Source organism: Pongo abelii, chromosome X, assembly GCF_028885655.2.
Source record: "Pongo abelii isolate AG06213 chromosome X, NHGRI_mPonAbe1-v2.0_pri, whole genome shotgun sequence".
NCBI lineage: Eukaryota > Metazoa > Chordata > Mammalia > Primates > Hominidae > Pongo > Pongo abelii.
In genome coordinates this window covers 158,456,393-158,484,173 of record NC_072008.2, presented here as the reverse complement: position 1 = coordinate 158,484,173, position 27,781 = coordinate 158,456,393, and the positions used below count along the sequence as shown (strand labels likewise).

General features: G+C 46.7%; 1 protein-coding gene across 1 annotated transcript; it reads left to right on the top strand.

Annotated features, from left to right (window-relative positions):
• The first annotated feature begins 3,672 nt into the window (after nucleotides 1-3,672).
• GABRE (gamma-aminobutyric acid type A receptor subunit epsilon) lies at nucleotides 3,673-25,237 on the top strand. The gene is made up of 9 exons (XM_054545203.2): nucleotides 3,673-3,797; nucleotides 7,958-8,175; nucleotides 8,624-8,691; nucleotides 15,713-15,933; nucleotides 16,973-17,055; nucleotides 18,362-18,499; nucleotides 22,475-22,627; nucleotides 22,768-22,967; nucleotides 23,251-25,237. Exons 1-9 carry the CDS (start codon nucleotides 3,742-3,744, stop codon nucleotides 23,632-23,634), a joined length of 1,521 nt encoding a protein of 506 aa, XP_054401178.1. The 5' UTR covers nucleotides 3,673-3,741; the 3' UTR covers nucleotides 23,635-25,237.
• Nucleotides 25,238-27,781: the final 2,544 nt, after the last annotated feature.

Sequence of the window (27,781 nt, the reverse complement as noted above, 5' to 3'; positions counted from 1 at the left end):
GACTTAAGGAACTTGCTCCTAGTCATTTAGCCAGTAGTTAAGGGATGATCTGAAATTCAAACTGTGCCCTGTGTGCAGTGGAGCACAGAGGTCTGGTCACTACCCTGTACTGCCTCTGCCCCCACTGTTAGTCTATCTGCTTTGAAGCCTGGTTGTCCCCTGCTTGCTCCTTCATCCACTTCTGCACTTGGCTTAGCCCTGTACGTAGTTCTTTCTCTAGTTGCCTTCCCCAGTGTCCCTGGCATCTCGGTCTTGCTGCAAGCCCAGGTACTTAACAAGCTAAGAGCCATGTAAGATTTTTCTGGGCTGGTATTTTTTCCTTGAGCTAATAAGAAAAGCATGTGTGCATGTGCTACAGTTTAGGCCATGCTAGGGCATGAACACACAGACTTCATGACCAGCAACTCTGGTTTTGTCCCTAAATCACATATACAGTAGGTCACATGGTGGTTTGCTGTTGGTTATTTAATTTGATAATTCACAACTGACAAGGGGGTTGCTCACTGCTATTCCAATCAATGGGTAGTTTGGTTTAGTTGTGAAAATACAGCTGCTCTATTAACAGTTTTGTTTATATTCAGCTTGAACATCTAGTTGAAGAGAAGCACATCTGAAGTACAAACAGCCAGGGAGAGGGGTGTGCACCCACACACATGCACACACACACATACACGTACCTAGACACTAAATGAGAATGTTTATTTCTAATGGAACTTTAAAAAGTGAAATGAAAAATGCAGGGAGCTGCTATCACGGCTGTAACTAAAAGCTCTTTCTCCTCCTCCTGCCTTCATTATTCTGTTCTGCCACCCTGGTCACCCGAGAAGACCCTGTGAGCCTTCTCCAACAAACCTCCCTCCTTTGCCTCCTCCCCAACTCCATCTGTCAATTCTACATCTTAGATGTTTCTCCCTCCTGTGGCTCCTCTTCTGGCCATCCCTGGCTCTCATCCTGTTCGCTGGGAGAAAAGAGGCTCCAGCTCTCCATTCTGCAAACTCTCCTGCCTACTCCCACCAGAGGGATCTTTTGAAACAGCGTTTGGACATACAATGTACCCTTTTGGTACTCGTCTGCAACTCCCCTGTTGCCCACAGGATAAAGTGCAATTGCCTGTCCAGCCTCCCACTCCAGCTTTTTCTCCAAAAATTTCTCTTCACAAATGCCTCAGGTAATCTCCTCCTTGTTCTCTGTCAAACACCACACATATCTGGTTTCAACACCCCGGCTGGCTCTCCATTTGGAATGCCCATCTCTGCACCTCTGCTGCCTATAATACCCTCTTCTTGCTTTGAGAGGCTCGAGACCACGTAAGTGTTTTCCTGGGAACTCTGGGGCCCTCATGACTTTGTACCTTGTGTTAGTAATTTTTGAAAAAATCGTAATTTTTTACTAATTTTACCACAGGTTCCCACTCCTCTCTTGAAAAACATATGTAAGGGCCAAGACATCGTCTGAGTCCTTGCTGTATATTCCTCTATCATAAAGTCGATGGCCTGACCTAGACAAGCATGTGGCAAATACTTGAAAAACTACAAAATAATAATTACATTCTGTAGCCTCCACAAATCCTCACAGCTATCCTGTGAATGAGCTATCTCTTCGATGAGGTTTATAACGAAGATGGCAAAGTATGATTAATATCAACCTGTAAGAGAAAAGTGCCTGGGATTCTCTGATGAGGGAGCTGTAATCACTTGCTTCCTTTGTCTGCCTGGGATTCAGTCGCTCATTCAGCAAACGTAATTGATGTCTACTACTATTGGTCACTGTGCTCAACCCAGGGGAATACAGGTAAATCAGACAAACCTTCATTTCCCGGAGGTCCAACGTCAGTGGAGGAAGAGACATGCATATAGGATGCTTCAAATCCCAGGCTGGCTACAGTAAGGGCAGACATGCTCCTTTCCATAGCAGTCTGGTGTTGGACAGGACGGCAGGCGGATGGACTGGCAGCCTTCTCTTCCTCATGGGCTCAGCAAAGCCGCGTGTTTGCCTGTTCCCTGCTCTGCGGCATTTCTCCCCAGGGCAAAACTGGCTACATAATTTGCAGGGCCCAGGAAAAAAGAAAAATGCAGGTCCACTTGTTCAAAAATTATTAAAAATTTCAGCAGCAAAGCATGAAAGAAAGTATGGGGCTCTTCCCTGTGTGTGTCGGGGGGCGGGGGTGAGGGGCTGTGCAAGCCTAAACATGTCCTGCAGTCTCTTCTCTCTTGCACCGTAGTCTGAAGGCAGTCCCAGGTCCTAGTGGACTGACTCCGTGGTAGTAGGACACACACAGCTGCACACAAATCAGTGACACATTTGGTTGAGTGCCTATTGTGTACCCAGAGCTCTGCTAAGTCTTAGGAATACAGTGGAGACCCCAACAGACACATTTTGTGTGTATCCACGTGTGTGTTTGTCACTGAGCTTACTTCAGTAGGAGAGACCCACTGTAAACAAGCTCATAAAAAATGCCCAAGATAATCATCAATGAGTGAGCACTGTTGTGAAGGGGACGAAGCAGAGTGATGTGCTTGGGAGGTGGGGTGGTGAAGAGGGTGTTTTAGATGAGCATGGTAGAGCTAAGCCTCTTCAAGGATGCACACAGCCCTTTCTAGAGCAACAGGTGAGGATGCTGCTAGTATCTGGCATCAGCTTGGTACACAAATCTTTGCCATTCCTTCTCCTTCTGAAGCAAATCAGAAGGGTCTAGGTAAAGAAGATGAAGTCCAAGTTTGCTTGAGACTCTTGACATGTCTGCCCTGAAGAGGGGCACTGCCCCTTCCCCTTCCTCCTCTGTGCCTTCTCATGTCTTCTTCTGCTATCACCTGGTGCCAAGTCTCCAGAAAGATTCGGCCATCCAGTCTTAAGGAGGTTTCCAAAGCCTCCTCTATTCCAGGTGGTCCCTCTCACATTCAGCTTCTGGGGCCAAAGCGGGAGCCACATTGTGGCAGTGCCCCCTGGGGGTTCAGAGAAAATTCTCCAGTGAATGTCTCTGCCTGGCCCTCTGTTGGGGGGTCCTCCCTGACCCCAGATACCTGGGAATTTGCCCTGTGGAATACCTCACATCAGAGCTTGCTGGGGAGACCCCTGTCTCTCTTCTTCTCTGTACCAAGGAAGGTGCTGAGTTACCAGGCTTCCTTCATATGACAAGACTTGTATTCCCAAGGACTGAAGATTGTGGGCTGAGAGCTGGGAAAACCGGCGAGGGAACTAGGTTGAAGCCAGGACACTTGGGGAAGCAATGGGGTGCAACAGGTGGCGGGGAGGAAGCCATGGCTGGAGAGCACAGTTTGACCCCGCGGCGTGCCAGCGGGCAGGAGGGGGTCGCCTCTGGGGCCTAAGCACATCCAGCCCCGCATCTTGTCCCGGAAGCAGCTCCCTGCCGGCCACAGCCTGGGGCCGCGAGTTTCCTCCGCCCAGGCCGCGCGCCGCGGGCTCGCCGCCTCCTCCCTCCCCCTCCCTCCCCCCTGGCTGTCTGGCAGCGCCGCAGTGGCGGCGGGGGGACTGGGGGCCTCAGCAACCGGGCTCCCGCCTCCTACCCGCGCCCGCGCGAGCCTCCCCCGCTCCCCACCGCAGCAGCCGTCACGTCGTCGGAGATTTCCATCGGGGCGGGCCTGGGGCGGGGAGCGCGGGACGGGGCGGGGCGAGTGGGAGGAGTGAAAGTTGGAGCCCAGCAAAACCCTCCACGCCGCGCTCAGTGCGGCCAGACCGTGAGCCGCGACCTCCGCACAGGTGGTCGCGCCGGTCTCCGCGGAAATGTTGCCCAAAGTTCTTCCAGTCCTCCTGGGCATCTTATTGATCCTCCAGTCGAGGTGAGTCTCCATCGCGGGACCCGGGAGCCCTTCGCGCCCAGCTCCCTCTCCCCGGGAGCAGGGACGGCTCCCGGGACCCCTGCGGCCCCGCGTTCCTCGAGCCCCGCGCCCGCTTTGCCCCGGCCCTAGCGCGGGCTGGCCGAGTCCCGCGTCCCCTCGATGCGCGGCAGCCTCGGCCCGCCTCACTGTAGGGTGGGCTCCCGGGGTCCTTGAAGGGGAGCTCCAAAAGGAAGACAGGACGCCAAAAGGAAGACGGGACTCCCGTTCGCGGATTCCCGCTCTCAGAAGCACTGCGGTGGCCTGGTGACAAGCACTCCTTCTCGGAGTCTTGCGCAGGAACAGGGGAGCGGCCCCGGGGTGACCGGCCAGGGCAGGCTTCAGCTACTGAGGGGCCGGAGGTGCATTTTGAGAAGGGGGTGCGCGGGCTGAGGGAGCTTAACTGCGCCAAAAATGTGTGAGTGTTGCGTCGTCTGTTCTCTGCTGCTCACATTTTTTTAAGAGTGCCTACTGAGTTCCAGGCACTGCGCCAGGCAACTCTGACTTTACTTGCTTCCCATGCCGCTGCTCCTGTTGGTGCCAGTCTCAGGCATGAGCTCTGGTTTAGTCTAAGGGTTCCCGCACCAGCTATGCCCCCTCTCCACCGCTGACAGTCTCCCCCTTCCTTAACTCGTCCCTAGGCACCCTGCTGGGCCTTGGGCAGACTGGAGCCAGAGGCCAGGAATATTATTCTCCTCTGAAGTCTGTGGTTTGGGCCGTAGATTTCAATCCCCTTCTCCCTTTTCAGGTTTCCCTTGAACAACCATCTTCCCTCACACCTTCTCCTCGCCCTGAGACTTGGCTAGGAAGGTTGTGCCCTGGATTTGTGGCTTTTTGGGGTGGAAGATGACTGCTTCGTTTTGTTGTTGTTGTTGTTGTTGTTTTGAGATGGTTCCTGCTGTATGTGAAGTGTCACAAATTTGCAAGCTTCCTGATCTGTGGAGCTTTCTCGAAGTTTCCATGGCACTGGGCTTGTGTCTTGTTTATCTGTTGTGGGGGGGGGGTGGCTTCTCTCCCTACCCCAGATTGCGTTAGCTCTTCAGAGAAGGGGGTGTGTGGCTGCTTGCTGGCTCACTGGTGCCCTGGAGTGGGGCTAGCCTCAGCAGGGGCTTGGTAAATGTTTTTCTATGCGTGCTAGCAATTTCCAGTCATCCACATCCCTCAAAATGGGATTTGGACTAGTTGAGAAAGCTGACGTGGTGACTGGCTAGGGCAAAAGATGGCTCTGGGGTGGGGGAAATAAGAAGGGGTGGTTAGAGAGGAAAATAGCAGGGAAAAGGGGCTGGGGAAATGGAAACTACCCTTCAAGCATAGCAATCTGTGGTGTCAGGAAAGAGCTGGGGAGGTGACAATGGGGTGTACTGGGCCACACTGAATCAGAAGACCTCTCCCTGGTCCAGGCTTAGCCTCAAATTAGTTGTGTGACTTGGGGCACAGTCCTTCCTCTATCTGGGCCTCAGTTTGTCCATCTGTAGAATGAAAAAAAGATCTGATTTAGAAAAAAATCCAACATCTTTTCTTATGCGCCCCCCCCTCCCCCCCCACTTCTGACACCACCAGCAGTCGACTGTTTGGGAGGGGGTAGTGCAGAGATTCAACTTCATGCTGGACCATTATGTCTAGAGACATGTGAAGGCCTGAAAAACTGCCCTGGAAAATCCCACTATTCCAATGTATGAGTGTTTTTCAAGTTTTTATTCTGTCTAGCCCCGAAGGTGAGCTTAATGGCTGGCTGGGGAAAGGTATGCATTGTCAGCAGCTCTTTAACCCCAAGGACCTCAAGATGAGGTTTTGTTTTGTTTGTTTGTTGTTGTGTTTTTTTTTAACTGGCAAAAGCCAATTTTAGGATTAAAGCCACCTTATGACCCTCTGATATCATTTTATTGCAGACCTAATCTAGGGGCAGGAGGGCTTTGGTGGTCTCAGTGCTTTCAGGTTTATTTGTTTGCCTCTGCACTTTTAAACTTGGGGCAGCGGGGAGGATCTTGTCCATGGATTTCAGACATCTGGGAGGGGCTGCTTCAGGCTTTTAGGTGGTCCTGTCTGGCAGTGCTCAGTCTACCACTGACTGCCGGTTCTGATTGTGCCACGTTTCCAGCCACGTCACTCATTTTGCAGGGTCTCAGATCTCCATTTTTCCTCCTCTCTTCCCATAGTCACTGGCCCTTATCTTTTGAGATGGCTGGGAGTTTGGCCTCAGGCAAAGAGGACATCTTCTAGATACGGCATTTGAAAGTAGAAACTGTATTTTCCAAGCCCAGTTCTTCCCTCGCCCACAATGGGAAGTAGCCACTTCAGACATGAGAAATGGTGTGGATTTGGCACATCTGTATGCCACTTAAGCAATTCTAACAGCTTGAAATACTGCAGAAAAAAATGCGTTTTGCTTCTCAAGTTGGCAGTCCCTTGGTCTGCAATACGGGGGTCATGCCAACGTCTCTTGCCCTGTTTACCCCTTATTTTAGGAAACAAATTGCCTTATGGCTTAAAAAAATCATTTTGGAAGTGTGACATGCCAGTATAAAAGCATAGACGTCATGAGTGAACAGCTCAGTGGATTTCCACAAGTAAACAGGCCCATGTAACCAACACCTAGATCAGGAAATACGGCATTGCAACCCCCTCATCACACACACACACACACACACACACACACACACACGCACACACACACGCATCTCCAAAATGCCTGTCCCCGTACACTTTCCTCCCCAAAGGAAACCACTTTCCTGCCTTCCAGTATCACAGATTAATATGGAACGATGGCTTTTAAAAAGACTTTTAATTATAATTTTTAAAGACATATAAAAGTAGGGGGAACTGTGCACGGAATCTCCATGTAGCCATCACCAGCCCCATTGTTTGTGAACTCATGGCCACTCTTATTTTCTTTTACCCCACCCACCCTCCAATTTCAACTTCGATTGTCTTGAAGCATATCTCAGACATCATATCATTTTATATGTAATTGTTTTAGTATGTATTTCTAGTCATTAATATTTCACAAACATAAGAAAATACCGTAAATACACCAAAAATTAAAGAATAATTTATTCATGCCTCAACTGTCCACTCAGTGTTCAAATCTCTCCTATTGTGTCATAAATGATTTCTGTTTGTTTTTTAAGAGTTTGCTTTTAAATAAAATAAGATCCAGATGTTAGCAGGTGGGGCATTTTGATTTTTAAAAACACTCTTTATGGAATGAGAACACGTACACAGAAAAGTGCTCAAATCATAAGTGTACAGCTGATGAGTTGTCAGAATATGACCACAGCGTTGTAAAGAAAGCCAAATCAAGGACCCGAATGTGAGCAGGACCTCAGAAGCCCCCTTTGTCACTGCCTCCCAGCAAAGGCAGCACTATCCGGACTTCTAACACCATCGGTGAGTTTCATACCTTGGCAGATGGCCTTTAACATTTTTGTTTAATTCAATTATTCTTACTAATCTTCTTCTTTTTCTTGGCTGTGGTGCATGGCTGTGGAGCTCAGGGTGGACTCCTTTTGGGCAGCCAGTTCCTGGATGGCTGTCTGTGGGTGGAGGACTCCTGCCTTTCCTGTTTAGACACCCACAAAGGCTGCTCTTTAGCCTCCTTCCCTTCATCCCCTTCCCCTGCCCCCAGTGCAACGAGTATTACACAACCAACAAAACCGCAAAATATTCCCACAATTTTCTGGTCCTCTCTGGGAGAGGCCGCTCTGGCTTTCGCAAGCATTCCTCTCAGCCCTGGCCCTCTGCCTGCTCCTCACTCCCGGTTGATGCTGGTCAGGCTGACTAGAGGCCAAGGCTAGTCACAGTGGGCCAGCGCTCAGACGTAAATGCCCTCTTCATTTCACGTGTAACATTCTTTTAAAATCTAGGTCTTGGTTTTGTTGATTTTTTTTTTAATAAAAGAGTTATCATAAAAGAGGGACAGCATAGAAAGTCCCCAAAGAGCAGCAAGGTTTAAAAGAAATTCACAAGCCTAATCTGTCACTGTCTTATAATTTGCTATTACCAGTCACAATTTAACCAAGTTCTGTGTTGAAAACTTGTTTTGGTTTGCTTCTGTCCCAAGAGGCACTAGCTGGGGCCCCTACAGAGTGCAGGGCAGAGCTTCATTTTTTGTTTGAATGTTCTAGGGTCGAGGGACCTCAGACTGAATCAAAGGATGAAGCCTCTGCCCGTGATGTCATCTATGGCCCCCAGCCCCAGCCTCTGGAAAATCAGCTCCTCTCTGAGGAAACAAAGTCAACTAAGGCTGAGACTGGGCGCAGAGTTGGCAAACTGCCAGAAGCCTCTCGCATCCTGAACACTATCCTGAGTAATTATGACCACAAACTGCGCCCTGGCATTGGAGGTGAGTAGCAGAACAAAATTCTTCCCCTCCTAGAGGGTCCAGGGGTTGAGGGCATAGGCATGGAGAATGCACCTGGGCAGTAACAGAGGGTGCCATGCACATGGACAGGAACATCTGCTATTGACCTGTCAGGTAAGAGGTATTAACTCTATTCTCAGCAGCGTCATTGACCTTGATCAAGACTTTTCCCTTCTCTCGCCCTCAGTTTTTCCAATGGTAAAATGAGAGGACTAAACTAGATTGTTGATCTTCAAGATGTATGTCCAATTCTTAACAGTCCATGAGCTTGGTTTTGCCATGAAAGAACAAATAAAGAAATAGGATTAGATGCTGAGATTGTGTGGTCCAACACTTACTTGACTCCCCTTTCATCCCCTCTGACCACTTCCTCCCCTGTCCCATGCACCTGTTTGACACTTACCCTCTGCTGCTTCTGCTTCCCTTACAGAGAAGCCCACTGTGGTCACTGTTGAGATCTCCGTCAACAGCCTTGGTCCTCTCTCTATCCTGGACATGGTGAGTACTAAGCTTTTTTAGTACTGTTTCCTAGCCCAGGGGCTGACCTATGGGACCTTCCACAGACTTCTGCTTTCTGCTCTGTATTTCTGTAACAACTCCAATAATTTATTTTCCGGAGGGAGGAAGGGATTTTTTAGCCACTGGCTTGAGAATGAGACTGGAAAAGGTAAGTCCCTTGCTACTTGAAGAGGATCTTCAGAATCATGACCATATCTTCCAGTTTTTTCATTCAAAATAAAAATAATAAAGCAATTTTAAACACCACAATGGACTGCCTCTTTTCTTCTGATAATTATTTGTATGGACATAAGTCTAAAGTTGCTAGCTCTTGCTCTAAGACTGTTTCTATATTTTTGCTCTACTTCCTTCTTTCCTTTTCCACTCGTATCATCATAGTGTCAGCACTGCCCCCATTTAGCTTTCATCATCTCCCACCTAGAATACACCTACTCCACCTACACTAAGTTGGCCTCCCAAATGATGCGCCTCCTGCAGTCCCGGCACTGCTTACTACATGCAGTTCAAGGCCCTCCATGGTTGTATTCCTCTTCACCCTTTTAGAGACCATGTGCTTTGGTCACACTGGAATATTGGTGTTCCCAGACCACCTTGTACCTCTGAGCTTTCATTCAAGTGGTTTTCTATTTGGTATGCCATTGTTCCACTTTCTTACTTCTCAGCTGCCTTCTTTTTCAGTGTCTAGCTCGGACGGCATCTCATTCGTGGCATCTCCCCTGACTTCCACACCTGTTAATTGCTCGTGTCTTTCTCACACCACATTCTTCTCTTTGGCAGTTACATCTTTCCAGCTTATATCACAGGTGTTTACCTGATCTTGCCTACGTCATTTCATTGTGATTGTCTGTGGTATGTCGGCCTTGCTGTCTCCTCCATGAGCTCCTTGATGTCAAGGGCTCCATATATGTTAGCTAAGCAAATGAGTGATGAAAGATGCTCTGCAAGAATCACTTGCATCTGCAGAGCCTGACACTGAGGAAGGCTGTGGTAAGCAACTCCGTCACAGCCACAGACATGGCTTGGCCCAGGGCAAACAAAATTTTAGCATACTCACAGGTACTCAAAAAGTGCCATGTGACTGGGTGAGTTAGAGCCTTGGCTCTGAGATGGGCCTTGCAAATAGACCCTCAATGCTAAGTTAACCTTCATGGAAAATCAAGGTGTTTACATAGGCTAAGTGGAAAAGCAAGGTTCCCCACCCCCAAACCGTGAGGCTTTGGCTGCCTGATTCTTCAGGCACACTACTTATGCATTACTATGTAACAAATTATCCCCAAAACATAGTGTCTTAAAACAACAAATAATCATTATCTCACAGTTTGTGTGGGTCAGGAATCCAGGCATGGCTTAGCTGGGTTCTCTGTTTCAGGGTCTCTCACAAGCCTGTAATCAAGGTGTCAGCTGGGGCTGGAGTCTCATCTGAAGGCTCAACTGAGGGAGGATCCATTTCCAAGACCACTCACAGGATTGGCAGGATTCTGTTCCTCTCTGGCTGTGGTCTGGAGGTCTCCCTCCATCCTTGCCATGTGCACCTATCCACAGGGTATCTCACAATATGGTAGCTGGCTTCTTTCAGAGTGAGGAAGAGTATGAGAGAAGGTGCTCAAGATGGAAATCACAGACTTTTTATAACCTAATTTTAAGAGTGACATCCCATTGTTTCTGTGGTATTCTCCTCATCAGATGCAAATCATGAGGTCCATCCCAAGTCAAGTGTAATCCCTGTCAAGGGATTACAGAAGGGCACAAACACCAGGAAGTGAAGAGCATTGGAGGACATCTCAGAGTCTGCCTGCTACACATGGTCATGATGTTCTTCTGTTAGAGCAACTCCTAGAATTGAGTTGCTGAGAACTAACAAGAACAGAAGCATGAGAGCAGATAGATGTTTTTGAGTTTCTGTCTACATTTTAAAATTGGTAGGGTTTTCTTGACTCTTCCCTTGATAATCAGATTTACTTTTTGCTGCTGCCAGTGTGTTTACCACTATGAGAATTGTAGTCTCCTTTTAGTCTTGCAATTTACCTTTTAAAAATGGGTATGAATTTAGCAATTAATTTTGCTAGCATTGTTTATAAACTAAGAAACACTAAGTTATGTGCAAGAACCAGAGGTTGAGGGCTCGTGGTCCCACCATTGTTGTCACTGTTGACCCTTTCAGGTCATTGGTGTAGGAGTGGGGAAAGTGGCTCACGATACTATTCTAGCTGGGCAGAGAGCCTCCTACAGCAGTCTCTGCCTATTCTCTTTAGCATGCCAAAAGCCAAATATAGTGCTCAGTCCACAGTAACCTCATGGCTCCCAGAAATTTGCATAGCTATTTATTTGTTCCTTTCTTCTAGTTGTCTGCTCCTTTGGCTGACTTTAAGGCACTGCCAACCTGATTTGGAAGTAACCTGTCTAATTTCCAGCAAGCTGGTTTGCTCCTTCTTTTCTAACATGTCGATCTCCACCCAGTTGGCGGTGGCTAAATTTCCTTAGGTGGAGTGGAGAAAACCACACATTGACAAATGGAGCAGGGGGCGCTAAGATGCTTTGGTTTGCTTCCTGGGTGAGACAGAGCATCCTGTGAAACTGAAGAGTAGTGGAGAATTTGTGACTAAAATCTCCTTGCTGTTTGGGAAACCAATTTCTATCTACAAGAGCCCTTGTAGCAGAGCAGTAGCCCCACTCACAGTAGCTGAATGCCCTGTCTCTCCTTGCTCCATGGCTATTCATGCTGCCAGCAGCGGCCTCACCTGACAATGCTTGAAGGATATAGTCTAATAACCCAGCAGTCACCAAACCTAGCATGGAACGCAGGACTGGTTCAGAAAAGAGCCAACAATTTTATTTTCTTTGGCCAGTAAGGCGGCACTTTAGCCTGAGCCAAGTGTCTTTTGAAAATTCCAAACCCTCACATGTGGTGTTAAATTATCCTGAAATGTCTTGCCTTCTACGTGGTTCCAAATAGTTCTTTAAAGCTGTGGGAGGTCCCTGTTCTGTGGTGTACCTGGTAAGGAGGGGACGCACGTCTCTGCCACATAGTCGCAGAACATGCCAGTACCCAGTACATTCTTGTCTCCTTGGATCCTCATGACAGCCTACATGGAAGCCAAAGCTGCCATTAGGATATGGATCCCTGTTTTACATTTGAGGAAGCTGAGGCTTCTCAGAAATGTGAGTCCCAGCGTTGGGTACATAGTTGGTGTAGTTGCTTGAGGGGAGTTTCAACACCTTTCAGTCAGATGTTGTATAGAAAGCAGGCCTTGTCCTCCAGGAAGGAAACCTGAGTGCACAGTTTTGTAACACCCAGTCTGAGATTAAAACGCAATGAGCAATCTGGGAATCACTGCCCATCGTAGCATCGATAGTTGCTGACGCTTTTTCTTGCTGTGGTAATTATCGCAGTTGATTCTAGTTCCAAAACACTGAATTTCTAGAGTTTCAGCTGAGTTAAAAGAGATGTACATCGCAAGCTCCTTTGTCAAACTGAGGAAAAAGTGAACTGTTAGTTATCAGTTGATATGTAATGAACTTAACAGTTGTCAAATAGAAATTAAATGCTTATTTGAAACACTTCATAACATAGAGCATAAACACAGTGTGAGTGCAGAGGGAAAGGCTTCCCACTGGCTACCAAGCAGTTCACGAGGCCTGGGAATGAAGGAGGCTCTGCTGGCCAAGTTTAAACTGCCAGCCACTTGGGACAGTAGAAACACTTGGAAGACATTTGTGGAGGCAGGTGGGGCAGGGCGGGGTCAGAGGCTGTCATTCAAATGGGAGCCAGGCTCTGCCAGCTCTTTTCTGTCTGCTTCTCTGGGCTACTCCAGGGAACATTCTTAGTGTTCCCTTCCATGGCTGGCTCCCAGCAGTTTGGTGGCTGCTTTTACAATCTTTTGTCCTGGGCAGCAAAGGCAATCAGAGATTTTCTTGATTTCTTCCCTGAGGGCCGTGCCTGCCTCCATGGTTGTGGGTGTTCATTGTTTGATGCACAAGAACTCAGTGGAAAGACCTAGGGATTCTGCAGAGAAAATTGGACCTTGGTACCTAAAGAGATTGTTGGTGCGAGTGAAAGCCATCCCAGGGCCAGGCTGCCATTGACTATTTGTGTGACTTTGGATAGCCCCCTTTCTCATAGAGCCTTAGTTTCCTTATCTCTAAAATAACTCAGAGTTCTGCCTTGGCCTACTTGTGGTACTTGCTGTTCGAGCTGCTTGGAGTTCTATTGCAGTAGGGTTTTTTCTCCCTTCAACACCACTGGTGCAAATTTCTAGCTTCTTCCTATTAAATATCATTGTTGATGTTTAACAGACATTTTATGGGACAGACAATATCTGGAGACCAAATAATCATGGATATATCTATGCACACGAACACACACATTCAGAGGTTACAGGCGCTTATTTGAAAGGAAAAACAAAATAAGCAAAAAAAAAAAAAAAAAAAAGATTCTCCTTGTTTAAAAAACATGAGACTAAATAGACGTTTCTCTTGTGACTCAAAACGCTCCTTCCCCCCCCTCCCCCTGAGATGGAGTGTCGCTCCGTCACCCAGGCTGGAGTGGGGTGGCGCGATCTCTGCTCACGTCAATCTCCGCTTCCCGTGTTCAAGCAATTCTCCTGCCTCAGCCTCCCGAGTAGCTGGGATTACAGATGCCTGCCACCATGCATGGCTAATTTTTGTATTTTTAGTAGAGACGAGGCTTCACCATGTTGGCCAGGCTGGTCTTGAACTCCTGACCTCGTGATCCGCCCTCCCAGAAGGCTTTAAAACCTCCCAGAAGGTTTTAAGGAAACATAAAAACAACTGGATAGTTGTGGTGACACACAAACCTTAAACATGTGCCTCCCAAAGTGCTGGGATTACATGCTTGAGTCATGGCGCCTGGCCTCCAAAACACTTCATTTTTATTATAATTCTGGAGAATGAAGGATTGGGGTTAATTAACATTTGTGCTCCCCAAATAAAAGCTGAAAGGGGAAAATCCACTGTATGCAATCAATGGTGTGTGTGCTTGTAAATTTGTAAAACAATTTTGAGCTGGGACCTTTGATTTACTATGGAAATGTGGGGACTGAGAGGGTGTTGACCTGACTAGCCTACACAGGAGCAATACGATGAAGAGCCCAGCCCATGGAATTAAGCCGCCATCGCCTGTCTGTTTCTAGATGAAATGTATCCTCTGAGACTGTGATCTAGTTGGGAATTTTATTTTATTTTGGAACACCTGGAAATAGAAAACTCCTACAGCCAAACTCATGCCACCTTCCTCTGTACAAACCTAAGTGGATTCCAAAGGGTCCATCTACTTGATAAGCCCATCACAGAATAGCATGGAACCTTTGCCCACTGGTAAAGGGAGGGTGTCAATGTCAGCTCTGGAAACGGCAGTTTTTTTGAGGAGGAGGGCATTTACAAATTATTTATAGTCTCCCATTTAACAAAGAGGATAACAGAGAAAGATACAAGTATTAGCCAAGGTCACAAGAACATTTATTTAAGACTTTGATTATAAATGGAAACAATTCTACGGAAAAAAAAAGTGAGACTAATTGTCACTAGAGTCTAACAGTTCTGCTTGCCTCCACATTACCTTGAAATCATTTATTTGTAGGGAACATTCAGTTTTCTGTAGTGTCAGTCAGTGTCTTCTGGATATTTTCTAATCTTTTTTTATTTTGACATAATTCCGTGTTTATATTTCCACGTGTGGGCGTAGTGTACAGACATGTCATTTTTAGTGCTCAAGTCCTATGTTGTCTTACTGTTTGCCTAAGTGAAATGTTCTCTTATTCTCACTTATAAGGAAACGTAAAAACAACTGGATAGTTGTGGTGACACACAAACCTTAAACATGTGCTAATGAAAATCCTCAGAATCTGTAACATCAGAGCTAACAGTACCTTTAAAGATCACCAAATCTCACCTATCCCATTGTTGTGTTCATGTTGATCGTGTATACATAGTGATCATAGGCTTCCTTAATTCAACTGCATTAATCCAGTAGTCTTGACTATGGTGTGACCAGGAAGGTGCTCTAGATTTCAGTTTTATCCAGTAGTGTCTTTCAGTTTGCTCCATGTCAGTAAGATCTGCAAGGACCATAGTCACATTTGCCATTCTGTTGGGCAACACTTTCCCAAAGTGTGGAATCATTTGAAAATGTGTGGTTGACCTTGTAGGATAAACGCAGCACAAAGTGAGTAGTAGTGCTATGGACCAAGTACTAACAAGTACTATCACACTTTGGTGAAAAGAGTTGCCTGTGAGCAGACTGTCAGTTGACTGTGCAATCCTTGCAGATCTATTGGTAAAACAAGTTATTGGGTTGTTGAAGCTGAAAACTTTTAGTCATGAATGTCTACCCTAGAGAAAAGACTCAGGAGGGCAAGATTGCAGTCTTCAAGTGCCTTTCCTTGATTCAGCGTTGGCTCTGATTTAAGATCATAACCAATTTAAGCCACTGTCAAGAAAAAATAAGAAATGCCCCATTAAAGATACGTGTCAATTGTAAGATGCTCCCTGACTTCAGAAATGTGGGAAAAAGACAGATTCAATGACGTATCATTTCTGGAGATCTCTCCTCTGGAACTGAAACTAGACTTGCTCTATGTGCTACCTGAGAGCACAGTGCGGATTATAAGAGAAAGTAGTAGGGAGCTTTGTTTAAGGCAAACTTTTCTATTGTCCTGAGTTGTGTGAGAATTGTGTTAACTGCTGCATGATGTGAGGACCTAGCTCCCCTTGCTCATGATAATCAAGCAGGGCATGATTGACTTCTCATTTGGGATCATTAGGCTTGGTAACCTCTGAGTTCCCTTCTAGTTCTGACATTGGAAGAGTCTTTGAGCAGAGAGAAGGGACCTCATCCTACTCCTGCTTCCTGGTCTAGTGCTCAATACATTCCACCACATTGCCTTTAGGATTCTAGGTTAGGGAGTGGCAAACAATATGTTTGCATGTGAATGTCCTTTTTCTGTTCATCCCCAAGTATGTGCTTTTCTGTCCTTCCCACCAGGAATACACCATTGACATCATCTTCTCCCAGACCTGGTATGACGAACGCCTCTGTTACAACGACACCTTTGAGTCTCTTGTTCTGAATGGCAATGTGGTGAGCCAGCTATGGATCCCGGACACCTTTTTTAGGAATTCTAAGAGGACCCACGAGCATGAGATCACCATGCCCAACCAGATGGTCCGCATCTACAAGGATGGCAAGGTGTTGTACACAATTAGGTATGTCAAGCCTCTGGAGTCTCACTTCCTGGAATTCTCTCTCCCCTTCTGATAATTTTAGCTAAAGATCCATGGGCAGAGGTCTCATCCTGAATGATACCTCTAAGGGCCTGTCCAGCTTTCCTAGACCATGAGCTCAGCCCCCTTATGTAACAGATATAGAGGCCTCAAAATAGAAAGATATTGCTTAAAGCCACACACCAAGTTTGTGGCAGAGCTGGAACTGGTACTCAGTTACTTGGCTCCGAGTCCAGAGCTCCCCCAACTAGGATGTGCCAGTATGACTGCATTATCTAGATAATTCCATCCTAAGTGGGCACTGGATATAAAGATACGTTCACACTGGTGGAATTGTTCAGGCAGAGCAGCAGCACGGTAGTGGCAAAGGTACCTAAGATGAAGTTGGATACTTGAATTCCCAGCAGGGGAAGGTTGTATGTGGGGGATAGTAGGGAGGATGTTGGCAGGTCCTGGAAACTAGGCTGGGCGAGAAAACAAAAGCCAATCGAAGTTGCTCCATACGTTTCTCTAAAGATGGAGCCCAGAGTAGCCAGATACTTCTAAGATGTTTGTTTTGTTTTGTTTTGTTTTGTTTTTCTCTCTTGTTATCTCTCCTTTGAGCTTTTTGTCTTAAATTCTAGCGAGGTCCAGGCACGATGGCTCACACCTGTGATCCCAGCACTTTGTGAGGCTGAGGCGGGCAGATCACTTGAGGTCAGGAGTTCGAGACCAGCCTGGCCATCATGGGAAAACCCTGTCTCCACTAAAAATGCAAAAATTAGCGGGGTGTGCTGGCGCTAATTCCAGCTACTCGGGAGGCTGGGGCATGAGAATCGCTTGAGCCTGGGAGGCAAGAGGCTGCAGTGAGCTGAGATCATGCCACTGCCCTCTAGCCTGGGTGACAGAGTGAGACTCTGTCTCAGACAAACAAAGAAAAAAATGGACTCTGGCCATTCATTGGTGGTAGTCCCTAGACCAAAGTTGGGTGGATACGGAAGTGCTCAGGGCCAGCCTAATGAGGCTCCTTTCTCCCTTCCAGGATGACCATTGATGCTGGATGCTCACTCCACATGCTCAGATTTCCAATGGATTCTCACTCTTGCCCTCTATCTTTCTCTAGCTGTGAGTACCTTCTTAAGTTTCTGGGGCCCCAGAAACATGCTGGGCTCCTTCTTTTTCTCATCCTTGCTATTTACATTTTTCTGCCTCTGCTTTTCTTCTAAAATGCTGCCAAGGTTGTGCAGGACTTCCATCCTCCACCCTCATTTCCTTTCCTGCCAACAATACTGTGTTGCTCATCCCTTCCACGTGCCTCTGAAGTATATCTCAAGTATGTCTGCTCCTCTCCATCTCCACTGGCACTACCTTGGTTTAGGCCTTTGTTATCTTCCACTTGGACTTTTGCCACATCTTCACTTTGAAATTGCACATGTCCAAAATGAAATTCATTGTCTCCTCCAAACCTCTACCACCAAAACAAGTGTGTTGCTTCTGGGTTCCCATCTGTCTCATTGAAGAGGACCATCACTCACCCAGTTGCCCAAATCAAGAACTTTGATGTTCCCTCTCCCTCACCTCCTGCATCTAATCAATCAGCACATCCTGTTGGTGTTTCCTCTCAGTCTCTGTCGATGCTGTCTATTTCTCTGCACCCTGTGCAGATTTGACTTCCACCTGCATTAATTTCATTCTGCCTGGATTACTACACTGGCCTCCTTGCCAACGTATTGTCCTCACAGAAGGACCAGAGTGACCTAGCTGAAGGGTCACCTAGGTTGGGTCACTTCTTAGTCTCAAATCTGCCGTTAACTCTCATGGATCAATTTGAAATTCCTTAGAATGAACCTCAAAGCCATTCATGAACTGGACCCTGCCACCCAATCCTGTGCACCTCATCCTCTGTGAGCTAGCCATCCTGAACTTTTGTCCTTTCCACAATACACCAGGTGTTTCACCTTTCTATACTGCCCCTTAACCCCTTCAGCCTCATTCTTATTGAGAATATTTACTTGAGTTTCAAGATTTAATGGGAATATCACCTGCTTTATGAAGTCTTTTCTGAGTATGTCCCCAAGGGATCTTTATCTACTTTGTTTCCCTGCTGTTCTGTGGACATAGGTTTTTCAGAGCTCCTCCAAAAATCACAGTAGTATACTCACTGTCTTATAAAATTAAATGTGATTGCTTGAGGGTAGGGTTCATGCCTTGCTCATCTCTGTATTTCTGGCCCAGGGCCTGATACTGAGGAATGCTCAGTAAATGCACTCATTGAATGGACTTCAACAATGAGGTAAGAGAGGCAAGGTCCTACAGCTGGTGAGGCCAGAGACAGAACTCCAAGGCATTGTGCAGGCTGACTTCATGCTATTGGAGTCCTCAGGTGGGCTCCCAAGTCTCATACGACCCTCTTTCTCACATTCCTTTCCAGTTTCCTATCCTGAGAGTGAGATGATCTACAAGTGGGAAAATTTCAAGCTTGAAATCAATGAGAAGAACTCCTGGAAGCTCTTCCAGTTTGATTTTACAGGAGTGAGCAACAAAACTGAAATAATCACAACCCCAGTGGGTAAGTGTGTCAGGGCTTGGCGGAAGTCCAGGAAGGTGGTAGGGATGATTGGAGATGGCCATCCATACAAATGCTTTGCAGTCATCCCATGGAAATATTGTAAGACATGGCTCCTGTCTTATAATTGCTAAGCACTTACAACTGTTTGCAGAGGAAACTGAGACTTTGTAACTATGTCTCAGTCTCATCTGCAAAGAAGTAAGTGCTTTGCCAAGCTCCTTGAGAGGTTAGGTAAGTAGATAAAGTTCTGCGGCTGTCAGAATGTGCAGCTGGCTTTTTCATGCAGACCCTTCGGTTTCGAGGTTACAACACTGACCTCTTGGATGACTTTGGGGAATGGAGCTAGTGTGAGTTCTCCATACCCAGAACCAATCCAATCTGGTCGAATGGGAAGCAAAGTCCATTGTAGTGGGAGGTGGAGGCTAGAGTTCTAATGTCAGCTAGTTTAAGGCTGGGAAAGTCTGGAGGAAGTTACAGCAGCTACAGTGGCTGCTGCATTGACATTTATCTTAAAGGAACAAGTCTGAAAAGCACAGATTCTTGTCAAAGGCTTCATGGTGGATTCAACATAGACATGGTGGCCACTGGTTTTCTGACCTTTTCTCTGACAAAGACTAAAGGGGAAGGTCCTGGGTATCTTACACTTCAGCTCCCAATTAGATGTGAGCATCTTCACTTATGTTCCTAGGTGATCTGAATGAGGAGCCAAGGGACCTCCCCAGGGTAGCTCCCAGAGCAACCCTGGAAACACTCTTCACACATCCTGACCAAGTTCAGGGCAGTGAAGGCACTGCCATCATCGTTTCCAGAATGTGGATGGAGCCAGTCACCCAACCAGCCATTTGTCGTGAGAGGCATCTTGTTCTGCTACCATGTGACTAGGCAGAATATCTGCTTTTGTTTCATTTATTGAGTCAGTCTCTGGATGAGGGAAAGCTCATGCTCATGTGGCTAGAGCTTTGCTTGCACAGTATTAGGCAGGGGCAGAGGGCTGGGCTACCTTAAAAATACTTGCCTTTTTTCTTGGGGACTCTGGGGAAGCAGTTTCACTACCTTTGACTTGGGAGCCTTGCTCTTCTGCCAGCTAACCATGGGCCTGCCTCTTGGTTTTCTGCACCTCAGCTTTTCCCAGATAGGTGGGGACCCATCATCAAAAGTGACAGAGAAGATAAGGCCCAGGGGCTTTCAAGTCACTAGTGGTTCCGTTTAGTAGATGATTGTGCATTGTTTCAAAATGGTGCCCTAGTGACTACAAAGCCCCAGAGCCAGCATCGTCATCAAAGCAATGACAGTAGGTAAGCGCCAGACCTCCTTGGGAGTGAGGAGGATTCTTGAGGAGAAAAGAGGTCTTCTTTCTCCTCTGCTGGAGACTAGTTGATCTGGAGACATGGTTCCTTCAATGTCAGAGTTATCTTTGGGACTGGTCTCAAACTCTTCCAGTTGGGCCCTGGGGCAGGTCTCTCCATCTGGAGCATACTTATGTGCTCAGCGATTAAGGGTTCAGAATGCAGTGGTAGCCTGCTACTCTGGCCATCTTGGACCTTGATCCAGAGAATCTCTGCTTCAGGAGGTTCTAAGAGAGTCCAGCCCTGCCTCCAGGGAGAGGCTTGCCGTTCACTGATGGCTGTGGAGCCTCTGATGGAATATTATTGCTGGTCAGGAATTCACTGTCTTACAAGGAGGTTTCCTTCTTCTCTAGACAGTTCTGTTCATCAGAAAACTCTCCCTGTTCTTCTGAAATTGGAGTCTCTGGAAGTTCCACACATTAGGCTTAGTTCTTTTTCCTTGGAACTATCCAGGTTACATTAGTCCAGCCACTGTTTCACAAGGCCGAGATTAAACGATCAGCATTGTCATTCCCGGCATGGATCATAGTCTGTTGTAGTCTACATAGCCCTAGTTTATTTTTCTTCCCTTATTCTTCAAAGCTTTGGGTCCATTCATTGTTCTAGTCCCAGTCCTCTGGACATGGTCTATTTAATTGTGTCCCTCTGACACTGCAGTGACCAACCATGATCTGGTCAAAGAGAATAAGAGTTCGAGCAGAAAACCATCTTTAGCATATATTTTTTTGCTTTGGTTCGTCAGCCCCAGATATATTGTTTTCCTTACCCGTGCTTCTCTCACTCCTCAAGAAGAAGAAAGTGTGTGTTAGCATCTTTCTCTTGTCCTTCAAGACAAATTGGCATCTCTTGACGAGCGGAGAAGGTTCTTTTTTGGCCAGAATAAATAAAATTAAAATAGAATCATCCAACAGAATAATAAATCTTCGTGCAACAAGAATGTATTATATAAACCCAGCAATTTTGCAGGGCTTGGGTATAACTAATTAGAAGTGTCTTAAATTGCAGTCAAGATCCCACGGCAAGAGGACTTTTGATAAATACATTCTGGCCAGTAGGCAAGTGCGAGGGTGGTCCGTGCAGCACCTCTGGAGGAGTTCTATCCCAAAGCTATACTCAACACACAGGTTTCCCACTGACAACAGGTCGCTCCCTTGCCTTCTTCCAGAAGAATCTGAGAAGCTTTGCTCCTTGAGTTTCAGTGCTGCCAAGGTGAGTAGGAAAGGCTACTCTTCTCGTTCAGCTCCAGCCCACCCAGACCTGCTGGGCAGTTGATCCACTTTCCAAAATAGGAGGACACACGGACAGGTTAGTGTTCTGGTCTGCTTTACAAAGCTGTTGCCTGACAGGAGCAAGAGTTGCTGAGTGTCTGCTGGGTTCCAGGCTGTTCTGAGCTTGGATGCGCAGGGGCTGAGCCACAGGGCCTGCATGAGCCCTGCCTTGAAGGGACTTAAAAGACCACCTAATCATAGGCCTAGCAATTTTATAGTATTGCCAATCCAGTGTGATGCTGAAAGTGGAAAATGATGTCCTGGGCTCAGAGAAAAGCCCATACAAGCCCGGGAGTCACGATAGCATGCAGAGTGCTTGGGGAGGGTGTATCAGAGCATAAAGCAGCATGAATGGTACAAAAGAAGATGCCAACTAGAGATATAGGTTGTCATCAGGTCCTGGAGGAGCCATGATCGTCTAGCTGAGAGCCATGACCAAGGACATAATGTCCAAGTGACTGTGAGGACCTCAGTCTGCCCTGTGGATGTGTACGCCACAGACCTGACTTCTGGAGGGCTGACTGAAATGTTCATTTTAAGCTTATTCTTCTCTTTTCCTGAAACACTCAATTTGGGTTAGGGGTCATAGACTAAGACCAAAGAGTCCAGGGTTAGAATATTGGTGTAAAATTGCAGGCTATCTCAGGAAATCTGTAAGCAGATGGGATTGGCTTTGGGTAAGGTGCGTGTGTAAAATGTCAGTTGGAGCCGGGTCATGGTGGGCCTTAAGCATCAGATTCCAGAGTTTAGATTGAGTCTGTATAGCTCATGTGAAACAGGGAGCCACCAAAAGTTTGGGGAGCAGGCTAGTGCCGGTTTTGACCACCTGTGGAGCAGTGCTCGCTCCCTAAGGCATTTTGCCGTCATATGAATGTGTAGGAAGGAGGCCGAAAGCATTCTGTGCTTCTCCACCACGGCACAGACTTCCCTAGTCTCATTTGCTGAGAGTAGACATTCTGAGGGCCAGCAGTGCAGGTGTGATGTGCCTCAGAGGGTATGAAGCCCTTAGCCATCTGGATATCAGCTGCGTGGGCATGATATCTAAAAGGCTAATTGATTTTTTCACTTTCACCTGACTCTCTCGCCAACCTGCAGAGACAGACATTGGGTGTAGGACAGTGAACTGAGAAGGAAGCTATTAAGATTCTGGCCTTGGCTTAGCTCTCAACTGGCCATTGGTCTTGCAGTAAGTCTTTTTTCTGGGCTTCTTCTGGTCCTATTTGTATGTATTGCATTGTAACATCATGCCTCTATCCTAGGGAATACCGTGAGCTGAAAAGTGAGACCCTTACTGTGCATGTCCTGCTAAGGGGGACCGTCATGTCAGCACTGTAATGCAGTGATTTTTTTGTGTCTTTCAGGTGACTTCATGGTCATGACGATTTTCTTCAATGTGAGCAGGCGGTTTGGCTATGTTGCCTTTCAAAACTATGTCCCTTCTTCCGTGACCACGATGCTCTCCTGGGTTTCCTTTTGGATCAAGACAGAGTCTGCTCCAGCCCGGACCTCTCTAGGTAAGAGGAGAAAGAGGTATACGCATAGGCACATGGCTGGGAGTTGGCTGGGCCAGGGCAGAGTTGCCTTGTCATGGAGTCTTTCAACCAATGGCACATATAGGTCAGGAGCTGAGCCCATCACTCTTGTGCTCTTGCAGGGATCACCTCTGTTCTGACCATGACCACGTTGGGCACCTTTTCTCGTAAGAATTTCCCGCGTGTCTCCTATATCACAGCCTTGGATTTCTATATCGCCATCTGCTTCGTCTTCTGCTTCTGCGCTCTGTTGGAGTTTGCTGTGCTCAACTTCCTGATCTACAACCAGACAAAAGCCCATGCTTCTCCGAAACTCCGCCATGTATGAGCTGGGTCTGGGAGTGGTGGCAAGGCTTTGGAGTGTGGAGACATGCTAGCAAGGGTACTGGGGTTATGGCACATGGGTGGTCAGCTTGCTGAGTGATGGAATGTTACCCAGGGTGGTGGGGGGGTTGAATCAACTTCCGGATGTAATGGTGAGAAGTTGGAGGAGAGAAGCCAAGATATGGTGTGCCAAAGACAGTTTCCAGAAAATCCGGAGGCGGCACTTAGACTTGGGTTATCTTCCCTTGACTTTTCCCCACTTCTTTCCTTGTCCATTTTAGCCTCGTATCGATAGCCGTGCCCATGCCCGTACCCGTGCACGTTCCCGAGCCTGTGCCCGCCAACATCAGGAAGCTTTTGTGTGCCAGATTGTTACCACTGAGGGAAGTGATGGAGAGGAGCGCCCGTCTTGCTCAGCCCAGCAGCCCCCTAGCCCAGGTAGCCCTGAGGGTCCCCGCAGCCTCTGCTCCAAGCTGGCCTGCTGTGAGTGGTGCAAGGGTTTTAAGAAGTACTTCTGCATGGTCCCCGATTGTGAGGGCAGTACCTGGCAGCAGGGCCGCCTCTGCATCCATGTCTACCGCCTGGATAACTACTCGAGAGTTGTTTTCCCAGTGACTTTCTTCTTCTTCAATGTGTTCTACTGGCTTGTTTGCCTTAACTTGTAGGTACCAGCTGGTACCCTGTGGGGCAACCTCTCCAGTTCCCCAGGAGGTCCAAGCCCCTTGCCAAGGGAGTTGGGGGAAAGCAGCAGCAGCAGCAGCAGGAGCAACTAGAGCTTTTCCTGCCCCATTCCCCAAACAGAAGCTTGCAGAGGGTTTGTCTTTGCTGCCCCTCTCCCCGACCTGGCCCATTCACTGAATCTTCTTAGCAGCCCATTTCAGATTATTAATAAATGGGCCACCTTCCTCTTCTTCAAGGAGCATCCGTGATGCTCGGTGTTAAACATCATAGCCACTTAGTGATCAGCTCCCTAAAACCATGCCTAAGTACAGGCGGATTAGCTATCTTCCAACAATGCTGACAACCAGACAACTACTGCATTTTTCCAGAAGCGCACTATTGCCTTTGTAGTGCTTTCGGCCCAGTTCTGGCCTCAGCCTCAAAGTGCACCGACTAGTTGCTTGCCTATACCTGGCACCTCATTAAGATGCTGGGCAGCAGTATAACAGGAGGAAAAGATCCCTCTCCTTTGGTCAGATTATTATGTTCTCAGTTCTCTCTCCCTGCTACCCCTTTCTCTGCAGATAGATAGACACTGGCATTATCCCTTTAGGAGGAGGGGGGCAGCAAGAGAGCCTATTTGGGACAGCATTCCTCTCTCTGCTGCTGTGACATCTCCCGCTCCTTGCTGGCTCCATCTTTCGTCTGCACTACCAATTCAATGCCCTTCATCCAATGGGTATCTATTTTTGTGTGTGATTATAGTAACTACTCCCTGCTTTATATGCCACCTTCTTCCTTCTCTTTGACCCCTGTGACTTTTTCTGTAACTTTCCCAGTGACTTTTCTTTCTGTAACTTTCCCAGTGACTTTCCCTAGCCCTGACCCAGGCACTAGGCCTTGGTGACTTCCTGGGGCCAAGAAATTAAGGAAACTCGGCTTTGCGACAGGCATTACTCGCCATTGATTGGTGCCCACCTAGGGCACACTGTAGGAGTTCTATCACTTGCTTGACCCCTGGACCCATAAACCAGTCCACTGTTATACCCGGAGTACTCTAATGCTCACAATCGATCAATCGAATTCCCTCAAATTTGTATGGCACTGGAACTTTGGCAAAGCACTTTTGACAAGTTGTGTCTAGTTGGAGCTTCATGATAGCCCTGCGACATCTTTAGGGCAGGATTCTTATCCCCATTTTGTAGATGGAAACCCTGAGGCACAGATTTCTATGGGACTGTGGATCTCACTGGAAGCTATCCAAGAGCCCACTGTCGCCTTCTAGACCACAGGATAGGGCTAGGCAGCTCAGTTCACCATGATTCTATTCTGTCACCTCTGCTGGCACACCAGTGGCAGGGCCCAGAATGGCGACCTCTCTTTAGCTCAATTTCTGGGCCTGAGGTGCTCAGACTGCCCCCAAGATCAAATCTCTCCTGGCTGTAGTAACCCAGTGGAATGAATTTGGACATGCCCCAATGCTTCTATATGCTAAGTGAAATCTGTGTCTGTAATTTGTTGGGGGGTGGATAGGGTGGGGTCTCCATCTACTTTTTGTCACCATCATCTGAAATGGGGAAATACGTAAATAAATATATCAGCAAAGCATTCAAGGTGTGGCTGGTTTCTCTGGTGTTCAAGTTTGTTCTCAGCCCAGGTTTTAAATCTGAATCCATGACCCAAATATTTGCTCCCCTCTCCCATCCATAATTTCCAGACCTGCCAGGCATGGACCATGTACCCTTCCCTCATTAGTAAGGAACGGGAATGAAGGGAGAAGTGCACCTGGGTACGTGGCACCCTTTATAGTTTCCCTTAATTGCTCTTATGCCCCTGCTGGCTCCGTGTCCTTTTTGCCTTGCCTATCACTCTAGCCCCCCTTATCAGAACTAGACGGTTCCTAGGGACCACCAGACTCAAAACATTCCCCTCCTCTACCATGTAAAGATGACGATTCTGAGGCACAGAAAACAGGAGATATTTGTCTCCTGTCACACAAGGACTTAATAGTGGAGTGGGACTGGACCTTAGAAATGCTAATACCCTGGCTAGGCTTGGAGCAAGCCTGGACACCTTGGATGATTCACCTTTCAAAATAAGAGACTCTAAAGGTATGTTGGGAAGTGTGGCCCTGGCATCCTGTGACACTTCCAGCTCTAAAGGAACTCAGAAACAATAATGAGAACCAAAGAGGAGACAAAAAGGCTATATTTGAACAGCCATTTTTGCCATAAAGTCTTTAGAATGATGCTCAAACACTTTGCATGCAAGAAACTCACAGAAAATACAAGGAACAATTTTAGAACTAGGAAAATAGTTCCTCACTAAAGATATAGGGAGGAAAAATGGCAGTGTGGCTCTTGGGCAATGTAGACATGCAAATTTGTAAGCAGTCATATTTAAAAGGATTTTGAAACGTAGAAATAGTGCAAACCAGATTTTTTAATCACACTGTAATAAGTCTACAAATACACAAAATCCCTACATCGGCAAATTTTTAGAAGCTCACATAAATAGTTATTTTGAAAGGAAAAAATTAAAATCATAATTAAGTGCATAATATCTAAAAAATAAAATTAACGAATGACATGCAGCCAACACTGCACTTAGAGAAAAATTCATAATTTAAACATTTCAATTACTAAACACAATGGAAGAAAACTGAGTTAGGCATTCATAACTAGAAATCGGAAAAAGGATAAAAACATTATACGTTAGAAAAATTTGGAGAGTTAAAGGAATTTTAAAAATAAATAGCACAGGGAACCAATTAAGCATTTGAAAAACAAGAAATAAAGCTAGGTCCCTATGTCTCTCCTCATCCAAATTACAGATGAATCAAAAATTTAAAAACTTTTTGAAAGGAAACCATAAAGACACTATAAGACAATATGGGTGAATATGTTTATGTTCCTGGAATGGGAAAGGCCCTTCTAAGCATGACGTAAAATACCAGAAACAAGAAAGGAAAAGATTGAAAACAGTGTTCATATTAAGAAATAATAACAAAAAAAAAAAGGAAAAAAACATAGAGTAAAACACACTTTCACCACATTTTCACATTTTCATAGGTCAGGTTTTCTGGGAAGCAGTCTTTGAGACCAAGATTACAAGGCAGGAAGTTGGTTGGGGAGTGTTCTTTGGATCCCTGCCTTTGGGAAGAGTGCAGGGAGCAAGGTCAGGTGGAGAAGAAACTGGACTATGATGCATTGGCTGTTAAGAGCCTCAGATTAACAAATTAGAAGTTTTCAAGCTGGGATGGTCCTTCTGAATAGTCACAAATCAGAGCAAGGGGGATGCGCCCTTATACTCTCTCACTGAATGTGAGCATGAGCATGGGTATGCCTGAGACGGTCTCAGTTAAAGGCTGTCAGCCTCCAACAATCTCAGCAGTTGGAGAAGTGAGAGCTGTGCCCAAGGGACAGTGGTAGGGGAAGGACTTGGTGGAACACTACAGCATCCACGATCATTCATCCCTTACCTTGCTGAGGCTCGTTTGCGTCATATGAATACACACCAGAGTCATCTTCCCATGTTTATGTTGAGCTTCTTTTCCTTAGAGGATTTACAAGACTAATGAAACACACTACACATCTGTTATGGGAGCTGGTCTTGGGGCGTTAACTGATACTCAACATCTCTGTCCTGTACTACTCATTTCAGAATTCCTCTCACCCTTAGCTAGTATCTGCTTATCTAGGTAGCTTACCTCGTGGACTGACTGAAACCACCCCTGGAGGGTCTGAGCCTCTGGATACCACGTCATTCTCAGGCCATGGCTGGTGGACTTGTTTATCATTTCTAAGGGATATCTAAATGGGTCCCCTGGATACCAAACTTATTCTTGCCTGCCCCAACTGTAGAGAGATGGCATGATCTCCTCATGGTAATTAGAATCAATTACCCCTGCCAGGAAGGTGACTTGTTTTCTTTTGGCTGGTGCCAAACATGACCAAGCAGCGGCCGTGGGTAAAATCTGATGGAACTCTTGTGTTCCCTGGTAAAGGCATTGACAATCTGGAAGCTAAGAGCTCTAAACCTGTAGGACCCAGAACTATGAAAACTGGAGCCACAGATTCCCCTAAGTGGGTCACCAGGAGTGGATAAGCAAAACAACTTCTACTTCTACTCCTCAGTTGCCAAACCTGTACA